We start from the raw sequence: 13,071 nt of genomic DNA on the forward strand, positions 1-13,071 counted from the left end.
AGAAAACGTATCTAGAGAGTAAATAGACAACTGTAGAATAAACAAAAGCACAACAAGAAACATAATTCCGTAAGTTTCATCTGTTGATTTCTCCTGTCATTTTAGATGAACTGGTTTATACAGTAATGGATTTACATAATAAATATACAGGTAAGAAAATGTCACTTCACATTTCCAAAGACAAAGATCCACATTGTAACAAGAAAAACACTAACCAGACAGTCTATTCTTCTAGATTACTGCATGTACCAGGTGTTTGAAGGCATAAACCTTCTGGCCTTATCCCTTACAATTTACCTACATTTTCAATAATATCCATGAAATGTACAGCCTGTCGTATTTTATTGCTTAATTAGCAACTTGTCAAAAATTTTTTACACAGGTTCACTTACTTTTTATTGGGATAATGAGCCGAGGAATGACAGGAAGAATCTTGTTTCCACCATGTTCCAGCATGTCATGGATTCCTTGACGAGCAAAAAACTCATATGGAAATGTCATTTCACAAAGCCCATCAAAAAACAAAGGCAAATAGTAATGATAGTCCAGCTTTTCAATCTCTACCTGAAAATACAAAATAAATAAACAAATAAATGCAATTTTTCAATACTAATACAATGTGATTAGGCCAACAGATAATTCCTGTCATTTACACAGGTATGGTTAGTAAATAGTAATTTGTTTGTATCATTGCAGAATATCATTAAGTCTCAAATATGGTTTATAGACAGATATTGAAATCCAGAAATATTAGACCTAAAGAAAAGAATAAAAATTAATATGCTTCCATATATTTTAACTTTTCGGTAAGTCAGTACCAGATTCTGATGTTCTTGATTATACACCTTACTTTGTAAGTTGCCCATAGAAATCAAACCAGCCACTTTAAGAATAACATTATATTTATTTCAGAAAAGTCTGATCTTTACGTCTTCACTTGGACACTCAAAAGAACAAATAAGAGAAAGAATCTTGTAACCAACAAATATCCAGCATGGCACAAATATCAATATTTGTACAGAATTCCCAACTTTCTAGAATATTGACCTAATTTTATTTCCTATTAATTTCAGGAGCAGAATTCTAAAGTAATTCCATGGGTCTCTATTGTGAAAAAAGATAGAGAAATTAGGTACCTATTTCTAATAGGAATCTCCCTCCCATCCTAAAATATAAAGTGTGCTAACTTTCCCAAGTTATACACTTTGTGAGGAATTTTGTACTCTATCCTAGTTTTCCTCCTTTTTACTTCTTCTACCCATCAGCACTCTGATGTTACAGACACTCTGGATAGCCAGAGAGAACCAGAAGTTGTTTGCTTTCAGCCTGTCAACACTCGGAATACAGCTAAGAAGTGACTCAACAGCAAAGCACTTTCTCTGAATAGAATTTGATCCTCAAAATCACTTGGAGATCAATCCATCTCTTTAGGCATCTGCTTCCATCTTTAAAACACTGCTTAGCTGCTACCCTAATTTTCCAGTGAGATTGTATTTGGAATTGGGTAGATGCTTCCCCCTTCACGCCTAACAATCTTTGTCACATAGACCAAGTTAAAGCTCCAAATATCCTAAAAAAATTTGTCAGGTTAAGCAAACAAAATCACATTCTTACTTGAATTGCAGAAGAAAAGTCTGAAATAAAGGAGCCAAGAATTGAACTTGGTTTTTACACACCTTGGATAAATCCCATAGTCAGCAAGCAGCAGACATACATTCTCTGTTTGCATCCATGATTCATTTTCCTCCCTGCTTCACTGAGCAGACCTGAATCCTGGTCTTGTATATCTTAGCTACTGACTTGACTGCTTCAATCATTCATGCTGAAACTGATTCATCCATGATAAATAAATCAATTTGAATAAATACTTGGAAATAAGTCCTTTACATTTGCTGTGAGCATCTCACTATTGGCAGACATAGTGCCAATTACATACTTATATAGTTTCATGTGCACTGATTGTTAACGCCTTATAGGAGACTAAAAAGAACAATTGCATAACACCTATTCACCTACATGAATGAAATCAAGTCCCTGGTAATGAATCATGGAGAAGAAGGAATAAATGAAACCCACATTTCTTGTTTTCACAACACCAAATACGATGGCTTCTCTATAATTTTTTTCTCACTGGTTTTTGCTTCACAAGGAAAAATGTCTTAATGCCTTTAGGGTCTATATCCCAGGGTCAATTAGTGAGAAAGTTTAAAAGTAACTGTATCAATCAACCATGTATGAAGATCTTTACAAATCAAGAATCAGAAGACATTTAAATTCCTCAACTGATGGGGTTTGTATTTCTTGAGGACATTCAGTATGCCACAGACAACACTTGTGAGGTGGTAAAAGAAGTCTGCCCCTGAAGTCACTAAGAACAGAAGACAGCTATATAGCAACTACAAACTTCTGGTGACAAGTCTGAGGCCAAATTGTTCCTTATAGAGAGGAACCTGTATCGGGTAAGAAGTGGCCAGGCAGTCAAGAAATTGTTGACAAAAAAGCATGACCAAGAAGCAGCAATAGTTCCTGTTCTCTGTCAATAGGACAGTAAGACATCCTTCAATATTTTTCTTTTAAAGTTTTAATTTACAGTTTATAAGATTATTAGATTCCTTTTTTTGTTTTTAAATGTTCTAGTTTCAGAAAATCAAAACAAAAACCTATAACAGCTAGTTTGTGTCTGGGGAAAGCTTTAGATGTGAAAAGAAGAGATACAATTATTAATGTGTGGGCTTTATTTTAAATCGGGGGTGTATGTTTCACAAGGAAAAACGCCTTTATCAGATTATGTCTTTTTTTTTTTTTTCTTTTCCTTTTTAGAATTCATTCCTTACATGGGTTTTTGACATGTCTTTCAAAATTACAAACTAGTTCCGTGGAAAAATATCCTTGATGGACGCACATCCATGTTAGATTACTGAATCAGGATTTGCAACTATTTTGCCCAAAACACATATAGTAGAATCTCTCATTTCTTTTCTCCTACTCTTCACTAACATCTCCTCCAACTGTATCTACCAGTTATCTTTCTTCTCAAATATGTGATATTTCTGATATGCTGAGAAATTTTTCTCAGCTGTTCTTTGCCCTTGAAATGTTTTCTCTGTTTCAGATACAAAGAAATCTTGTGTGTTCAAATCTTGTCAATGTTTTTCAGTGATAATAACTGGTCAGTAGGAGATATTACCTTTATCTACCAACTCCGACTTACAGTTATGCATTACATATACAAAGGAATGATATATTAACTTTAAGGTGAATATGATTACTGGGTTTAAAAACAAATCTGATTTTTGCACATAACACAAAAGCTTCGTCATGAAAAAAAATCTCTACAAAATATAGGTATGACAAACTGTAGATCATAAAGCATTTGTGTGTACTCCCCACTTCTTAATTAGTTCCAAAGCCATAAGTGGTTGGCAACTGTCATGGCTCTGAAAAGGATTCTGATTTCTAACTCATTTCTTAAAGTGTCAGCTGTCCAAGCATATAGCCAATTTTTACTTAGTATTTTGTGCTCTATAATAACTCCTACTATATGGAAGCCAGAAATATTTTGCCTTACATTCTATGGTGTGAAACCCTTTCCTTCTGTGTTTACTATTTAGCTTTTAAAAGTGGCTACTATACAGCTGTTCAGAGAAAAATGTAATTTTTCTGTTTATACCCACAAAATTCTTTTGTTTTTCACATCCACCCATAAAAAATGCTGATTAAACCTCAAATTCCTGGCAAAACTTGTCCACATCTGACAATAATGCTGCAACCATGGATTCTAAGAAGAAATCTCACTATAATTATTATGAACTTCTGTACTAGTGGTTTGTAAGTTGTAAGAATCCAGCCTCTGAATTTCCAGTAAATAGGCCAACTAATAACAATTGATATATTACTACAAAATATGATCACACAACAAAAACAACTGTATTATAATCAGTAAAATCTTGTTTAATGAAACTTCCATGCTACTTATGCATATATACTACAAGCTCCCTAGGTAAGAAAGAAACAATATACAGTTTATACTGTTGTTTTATCAATATGTATGAACAATGCACAAGATGGGAGGAAACTAATGACAGTGTCACAGTTAATTTCTCCAGCAGAAAATCTGTTCCTGTGAAGCAGCTCACAGTGACAGGCAAGTCTGCTGAGATAATTAAAACCCAGAGAAAGAGTCTAGGTTGTGAATAGTAAAAATAAGATTTGTGGCTAATCTGCCTGTTAGATGAAGAAAGCAAGCTATCTGGGAGAATTTAAGATATAGAAGTTTGACAATAAGGATGTCATTGGCCTTTCTTAGATAATCATATCTAAAATAATCTGTTATCTATAAGGCAAACCTGAGTTTTAGAAGGTAGTGTTTAAGATACATAAACAACTTAATTCTCCATCTCATTTCCACAACTAATTACATAACACTGTATGTCTTTGATATGATTATCCAAAAATTGGATTTGATCTCCTAGAAACATTATATTTAACTGTTTATGTACTCATTTAATGACTTTATCTAAGGCATTAAAATAAGTAAAAGAAACTCTGGAATTGTTGGTATGATGAAGACAAACAGGAGTTTTTGTAAGGATTCTTTGGTATAATAATAGTCCCTTTTATGATTTGTTTTCCATTCTATACCAGCTATTTCATCTATATTTTCTAGGTTAATGAAAAGGGAAAAGCAGAAACAGTCTTGAATAGTCTCAGTTTTGAACTTCCTTTCTGATTTTTCTTCCAAGATTTCTTTCAACCTTCTCTCAGGGATTATTTTTTTCTTCTGATATCCTCTACCTATAGTCAAGATGAAGCTCATGCATTTCAGAGTTTTTGGTTTCTTGCTTTTAGCATATTTATCTCTTGTTTCATAATGAGATGTTAGTTTTAATCTTCACTATGGAGCAAGTAATTCTCACTAGTATTTGCTAGACTTGATTAAATGGAGTTTTAATATGGTAACTTTGCTTATGGTTCTCATGGTTCAGAGTTCAATTCTGCTGTTGCATTTAGTCCCTACAAGTTTTCCAGCAAGAAATTATTCTCTCTAGTCTGCTGTATTTCATCTTTCAATATATACTCCATAGGCTTATACTACAAATATTCTCTGTTGAAAGAGTTTTAGTCTAAATTATTACTTGTGTTCTATCAAAAAAAAAAGTGGGAAGTTTTAGCTGTATTTTCCATTCTGTGATGAAATGATAAAATACTTATATTAAAACAAGTGGATGATTATCAGACTTGAAGAGAAACAAGTAATGGCAAAGGAGAAACTAGATAAACACCCCAACAGAAATCTCTTAATTCAGTCAAGCTGAATTTAGAGCCTATTAAACATATTCTATAGATATTTAGCTTCTTTAAATAACAAAAGAAAATATTTGCCTCCCATAGATAAATGAAAAGAAGCAATATTAAGAAATGTTTTTGGTGTGTTATTGTACTGGCTATCTGAACTCAGCTCTGAAATATCACTTCATGTAAAAAAAAAAATTACATAGATAATAATTCTGAATTTATTGCATTTCCTATTACAACCATGTTAGTTACAAGAGTAATGCTCTCATCAATAAAAATAGTTGAGAAAAGCTAGGAAGAGCTATTGTTCTGTTATATTTTATATAGCAAGTTATAATTAAATTTTGCATAGCATTCTCTGTATCTTGATGTCCTATTGCTCTTTTAAATGAAGTTGGAACACAGTAACGTTTAAGTCTGAGAACACTGAAGAGGAGTATGGTATGAAAAGGTTCCCAACTATGATGCACACCTGAAAGTAAATGTAGTTCTAAACTCTTTTCTCTCTCTCATTTTAGGGGCATATAACTGATAATTATTTTCTATTATTCCTATCTGCACAATGATGCTTCTTCAGCATACAGCTCCAAAATGAAACAATACAACTCTTTATCCATGCATACTAATTGCATTGTTTGTCTCTCTCCCTCATTTTTCCACTGATTTCTCTCAGCCTACACTGCTGCCTAATCCATGTGGATTCTTTTCAAATTATGCAGAAACATTCATAATAAAATGCATCCACTTAATTTGGTGTATGCTTGATACGTGTGAATGAGAAGCATGACTGAAACAGAAATGGTTTGATCAAAATTATTTGGCAATAGAGCAAAACCAGTATATTCATAATCTGTAAGCAACAATGGCTAGAACTGGATATGATCAAGATTTCTGCAACATTGTTGAAAATCAAATACTCAAATTTATGTCATTACAGCAGACATACTCCAGAGATATTATCTGGAGAACAATTGCTAAGAGCAATGGTGATGATCCTGCATATGATAACTGAAACATTTTCTTTTCAGTTACCACACCTGAAGTTGACAATCTAATCTTACTAGGGTTACTGAGGTAAGGAAAATTAATAGCCAACAAAAGATCATATTATTCTGTAAATAACTAGAGTATCAATGATTGGCTGAGAAATGGGGACAAGGAGAAGGAAGATATAACTTTGTGTAAACCCCTCCCCATCTAGAGAGAGTGAAAAAAACAACCTGAAATGTCTTCCTATAAATGTAACCTAAGAATTAACTTTTACTGAAAAAATGGATTCTAAACTACATGTGTGAATCTCTAACAGTCTGTGAGCTATGTCATCCAGAAGATAATCTAAGGCATTTCTCAGGGGAGGGGATGCTATCCTTGCATTTTCATAGATCTTTATAAATGTACTACCTGGATTTAGATTTTTTAAAAATATGCTTTGCAGATAGTACAGTTCAGACAGGTCTTGCCAATTTAGTGGAGGGTCAGCATATCATACAGGGAAAAACAGGAAGACAAAAAAACCCCTGGATTATGAGATACAGGCCTTATAGTATGATATGAAATGTTAAAGTGGCAAACTAATAGCAAGGATTTCTTCTACAGCATAGGAGTTAATCAGTGTGTTATAGTAAGGCAGGAAAAAGAGTTGAGCAGGATAATTAATCATTATGAGTCACCAATATGATACAGATATAAAAGGACAAATATTATTTAAAATGTATACTTCTCATATAGATATATATAGCATTAATGCTACTACACAAGGCTGTTGTGAGAGCTCATCTGTTATTATCATCAATTTGCCCTAATATAAAATATCCAGATTTTATCCCCATTAATTCTTCATTGGAAATAACAACAATAAATTGATATTTAGGAATACCTCAAATTGATAAAAAAGTAAAGGAAATTAAGTGTTAACTTCTTATTTATTTGGATTTTGATCATATTAGATTATCTGATTCAACCAATTTTGAAATAAGCATGTAGAATATACTATTATTCTAACACAACAAATAGCTGTAGACTAAGCTTAAAGGATTGCTCTCTTTTAATTGATGGGAAGCATTATAAATAGAAGATGAATGCACTCTGAGAAAAGTGCTCTGTAAACATGACTCTGACAAATGTGGAATGTACTCGAGAATTGTTTGTGTGAAGCAAATAATGGACCACATGATAACCTCAGTGGCAGACAAAAGTATCTCCACTACTTCAGAATGTATGCTTATCTAGTTACATTCTTCTTGCTGCTCAGAGACTTGCTGACACCTTGTTAGACACACCCCATTGTCCCATTATTTTTCCTTACATGATTTATTAATATGTTGTAAGACTTCCACAAGCACAATAAATGTGAAACTTTAGATTAAGATAGAGAGGACTTATTTCTCTATATTTTGCTAATCTCTCTTCCTTGCAGTTGCCTAATATGAGCATCACATGATGTATAAAGATAATTTGCACTTAAAGTAGCCATGTAATATTATATGTATTATATACACCTTCTTTGAGAGGTGAATGGGAATTAATGATTCTTCAGGGGTCCATGGCCCCATGGTAGAGTAAGTTGCATCCTCAGCTGTAATATCTGAGAAATCCCCCATAGCTGCACTTAGGCAGCAGCAAGAAACAGAGGACAAACTGTTCCTTCACTACAGAACTCATAGTTTCATTTTGAAGAAGCAGCTTTCAATTTTGCAGACACTTAATTAGACACCAGTAGACACCTATTCTCTGAAAAGGAAAGCAAAGAGGGTAATACTGTCCCAGTAATAGGCAAGGGGAGGAGGCTAGGTAGAGATTAATCCCTCCCAATCCATGATAAGAGTTTAAAGGTAGAAGAACAATAAAGGGGTGGCTGCAAGACTCTCCCACTACCTTTTTGAGGAGGACACATTGATCTTCATTTATTTACTTTGTGCAGTATGAAGTTAATTTTAAATTTTATCTGAAGAGTAGACCAGTTTGTCCATCCCAACAAAATACATACAGTGCAGTATGTCATTATAGAACTAATTTAAAATTGACTTTTTGGAAAAAATATTAAACCTTTGCTCAAAGAATGATTGGTAACGTTTTAATAAGATGAAACCTAACACTAATAAGAATTAGTTGTGAAGGTAAATTGGGAGAGTGTCAACTGATTCTACCCCATTTGGAAAGCCAGTGGCCAAGTAATTGCTTTCTTATTTTTTGGCATTCTTTTCCTTTCTCTTTGGCAATTATTCATGCAAAACTGTCTGTCAAATTAATTTGAAATTCTCTGGATTATTAAAAATATCACAAAACAGAAAAATTAGAGATAAACAGGAACATTGGGACAAAGGCACATAGAAAAAAGCATCTGTGGGAAAAGTTAAAGCCAACTATATGAAGATTTATTTCATTTTGATAATTAAACTACAGCATAAAATGTCAGAAAACCTCCTACAGTGTAATGCACAACTAGAATTGTCCATCCCCCCAATTTTGTCATAGGTTTCAGACATATACATAGTGAAAAACTGCCAGTTTTATGGCTTTAGAAATTGCGGAAGCTTATAAAACATGTCATTAAACATTATAATTTGCATTTTCACACACAATATTTTTTTAAAATATAACAAAAATGATGAAACCAAATGTTCCAAAGGAGAATTAGAATAGTGATTTTTCTACATTAAGAACATCCCATGAGACTTCCTATCAGTTTCTGACTCTTGACATTTATCTCTAGCTAGGAAAGTGGTCAGAATGGCCACAATAAATAGAACAAATTAGTGATACTGTGTTCACTCTTCTCAATAGAAAAGAAGAAGAGGTATTTCTTCAAATGATATAAGGTGAGTCTACATTAATAACTTACTTGAAAGATGTTATGCAATTTCAAAGTTGGCCTAAACAGGGAATATTTGCAGTTTGCAACAAAAGCAAATGTGTAGCAAATGTGTTTCTGTACATAAATGTGATTAAGCCATTTTCTTTTTTTTAAGACTTTCCCATTATTCTTTTATTCAGAGCGAAGTAAAAGGGTTACTAATGGTTCCCTACAGGAATAGACATGCTATAGTTTTGCTCACAAATTTCAAAAATGTGTTGCCATGCAGAATTTCTGAGCATTGTCAGAGGAAAAAAATATACCTATCATACACCTGTTCCAACTGGCAAGTTAGGTTTCATTCCTATAACACTAACACTGGAAAAAGTCTTCCCTCACATTTTATTAACTGCCAAAGATGTAACTGTGTATTTGTGGGTAACATTATTATTAAGCAAGGAAAACTGTGCAAAATAGAAAGGAAGACATAGTCCACAGTGTATTCATTAATTTCTTATTATACAGTTAATCTTATTGATTTCACATGTTTGGATAATTCTGTTAATGAGAACAACCTCCTTTTCAGGTTAATTTCTTAAAAAGAATCTGTATTTCTCAGAAGTATAATCAGTATAATGCACAAGATCCCAGTACTTAACTGGTTGTCTCATAAGTTTAGCAAGAACTGGGAACCTGGTTTACAGCACTAAATTAAAGGTTTTATATGTCTCTTGCTCTGATGAAACAGTCTTGCTAGACACAGAGCAGAAATTTGTAGACTGTACTCTGCAGATTCAGTTTGCTGAAAGCAACCTAAGGCACAGTTTTAAGAGTTAACAAAACAATAGATAAATGATATCTGGCTCTGTAGATATCGAATTAGGATTTCAAAAAGCTTTCAATAGAGTCCTTTTCAGGAGATTATTAAGTTAGTAGCCACAGGAGACAAAATGAAGTCCTTTCATGAATTAAAAGCTGGTTACAGTCAAAGAAGCAAAAAGGCTAATGGTGGAGTGCCCTGGAGATTAGCAGAAATGATGTTTCTTATTATATTATCACAGGCCACAACAATTTTAAATTAACAGTATTAGTCAGAATGATAGAATTCACGGAATATTGCAAAGAATTGAAATTGGATTAAAAAAAAAAAAAAAAGATTTACCAATGTGGTAAAGATAGAATGCAAGATAGAAAAGTAAAAACTATAAATTACTTTTGTAACTTATAATGCTGCAGCTTCTGGTAATTGCATTGATTAATATTAAGGCCAAATCATGTTGATAACTATGCAAATATATATGAAAGGTGGTTCTTATTTCAAAGACTTGCAGTTAACAGTCTGGTCTGATTTATGAAAAGCCCAGTCTGAGGCAAAAGTCAACAACATTGGCGGTATTAAGAAAGATTATTTTGTAATATGGGTACTTTTTTGAATAAAAGTTTTTAAAGTCATGAAAAAAACTAAAACTTTTTAAAATTTAATTTCTGTAATACTCTTTTCTAACTGCTACCATTTTGAATCTTCTGGAAGCCATAAAACATTCTGAATTGTGGAATACCATTTTGTAAGAAGACTTAAAGCGATACATATAGTGCCAGTCAAGGAAAGATGATAAAGATTTTTATGGACTCTAATAATACAGTCTTCTCCAAGAGCTTCAGGGGAGAAGTTCATTAAGTTCATATAAAAAATGAGTCTTATTTGGGAGGAAAGTGAGAACAGTGAGAACAGTTCTATGTCTCTAGGTGCAGAGCTCCCCTTATAAGAATTGTTCTCTGCTTTCTGTGTCAGTGGAATGAGTCCTATCTTGTATGTTCTGATCTCTGAGGGGAGCATTCCAGGAGGAAGATGTTTGCCACAGAAGGTCAGGTTATCCTCTGGTGACTCATTCTGTTTCTATTAATGCCATATTGACACTGCAATGTGCCACATTGGCTTAGTTAGGAGTTCTTGACTGGATCTAAATAATTCCTGCTCACTGAATGGAATTATCTGAGCTGTCATAAAGAGGAGTACTCCGCATAGAAGGTTAATGGGCAACTTCACCTAATTTTGGATGAATTTAGATTTGCTACTTTCAGTTATACCTCTTCCATGATTAACCCAATGGACACACAGAAGTTGAGATCTACAATATTTTATATGCATATATGAAAATCTAAATGATTTATAGTATGGGTTCAGATGAGGGAATAATTTGTCACAGCAAATTGTGTTAAATAAAATATGGTAAAGCAAGTTATTACTGTCAGCACATTTGCAGAACTTACTTCTAAAAGGAAATCAACACGACAATATCAGTTTAAAAATCAAAACACTGTCATCTAGTCAATCTCTTGCCAGACTTAAACTATTCCATTTAAAAAATCAAATCACAGATGTAAAATGCATAAACTACTGGATATTCTTCCACTTCCTAGAAGCCCTAGCATAAGGCTCCTAACTGAACTTTATTTTCATACTGATTAAGCTTAATTAAAAAACAAATATGTGTAAAGGTGACCCAATTACTCAGGACTTCTATTTGTATATCTCTAGAGCTAATATAACTAAGTAACAAACCAAATTTTAACTGAGTTCAAGAAACTGTTTGCACCAAACACATTTTGCTCAGTACATGTATTTTAATGGAATTTCATATAAAAAGGCATCACAGTAATATATAATACTGTTTAGGATATTATATAAGTTGAAATGTATAAAAACACTTGTTTTTTGTGAGTGTGGATAAGGTTACTTCAGTAACTGGAATACTTTAAGATGTTTATGCCTCTCTAACATCTGAATTCTTAATTCCCCTGGAATAGATTATAGACACTATAAAAAACCCCACATTTCCAGCAAGGTGAAGTCAAGCATACATAAAAAGTATCTGACCTACCCTGTGGCTTCCTCAGAGCCACAGGAACTAGATTAAGCTCTGTACTGGGATCTCTTAAAGGGGGAAACTTTGTTTAAACCCTTACTGATGTTTAAGACAAAGGAATTTTCAGACAGTGCCAAGAAGCTGTAAGGGATCTGTGGCATATGTTGACAAAATAATGGCATAACTGAATGTCTTTTGACTGATAACTCTTGAAAGTCATTCCCCAACTTTTAAAGTGATTTAGTGGTGCATTCATTTGGGAATCTGTTCCACCAGCCCAATAGGCTTATTTGGTTCAATTTCCTACATATGAAAATGACATTCCTCCTCAGGAAAGAGTCTGAATATTTCCAAATAAACATCCAGAATCCAGAAAGATATTAAAATATATTGGGACAGTTACAATGAATGCTGTATATCTAGGTCAGGTACTCTTGCATCTTACCAACAAATAAGTTATGCAATCAAATCTTCCTGAAACAAGTTGGAGAAAGCAGGGCCATAATGTGTGAATCTTCACTAACTTCAGAGATATTACAGGGGAAAACCAAAACATTCTCACTGCCTTCAAGTGTGTCTGAGAAGAAACATGGACCAAGAGCAGTTTTGGAGCAGAAGACTGTCTAAGAAGAAGAGGTCATCCACCAGGAACCCTTTGTCCTAGGTCCTCCAAGAGTCCTGTAAAATGGCTTTGAACTTATTTCACACTTTTCAGTCATGGTGCTAACAGTGCTGAAATGTCCCCAAAGGTAAACTGCAGACAGGTGAATCAAGTACTAAATGAACCAATTCCAGACATTGACAGAGCCTCAGAAATGGAAGGGAATACTGCACCATCTGCTGGCTGATACCAAACACTGTGAAGGTGTTGTCCTCAAGAGTGAACTATTGAACAAGATAGTCAGGATATTGTTGTAAATTTCAAGGTCAGATTTTGGAATAAACTGATTGGGCTACCATAGAAGAGTTAAAATCCTCCCCTTATGAAAATCAATATTGTAACAAATAAGTCAAAACTCAAGACGAGCACATAATTTTCAGAACTGATAACCTAAAGCGTGACTAACAGACGTTTGCATGAATTACATTATTACTTAAAACCAAAACAGGCCAGGA

At 33.5% G+C, this 13,071-nt stretch overlaps 1 protein-coding gene across 2 annotated transcripts in view; it reads right to left on the minus strand.

Annotated features, from left to right (window-relative positions):
* The window catches only part of PACRG (parkin coregulated), a 232,791-nt gene that overhangs the window by 111,262 nt on the left and 108,458 nt on the right, over positions 1-13,071 (minus strand). For both annotated transcript variants that reach the window (XM_042796179.1, XM_042796178.1), the window contains exon 4: positions 393-564. In XM_042796179.1, the coding sequence (XP_042652113.1) occupies positions 393-564 (172 nt within the window). The remainder of the gene's footprint in view (positions 1-392; positions 565-13,071) is intronic.

Source organism: Tyto alba, unplaced genomic scaffold (genome assembly GCF_018691265.1).
Source record: "Tyto alba isolate M040663 unplaced genomic scaffold, T.alba_DEE_v4.0 Super-Scaffold_22, whole genome shotgun sequence".
NCBI classification, from domain to species: domain Eukaryota; kingdom Metazoa; phylum Chordata; class Aves; order Strigiformes; family Tytonidae; genus Tyto; species Tyto alba.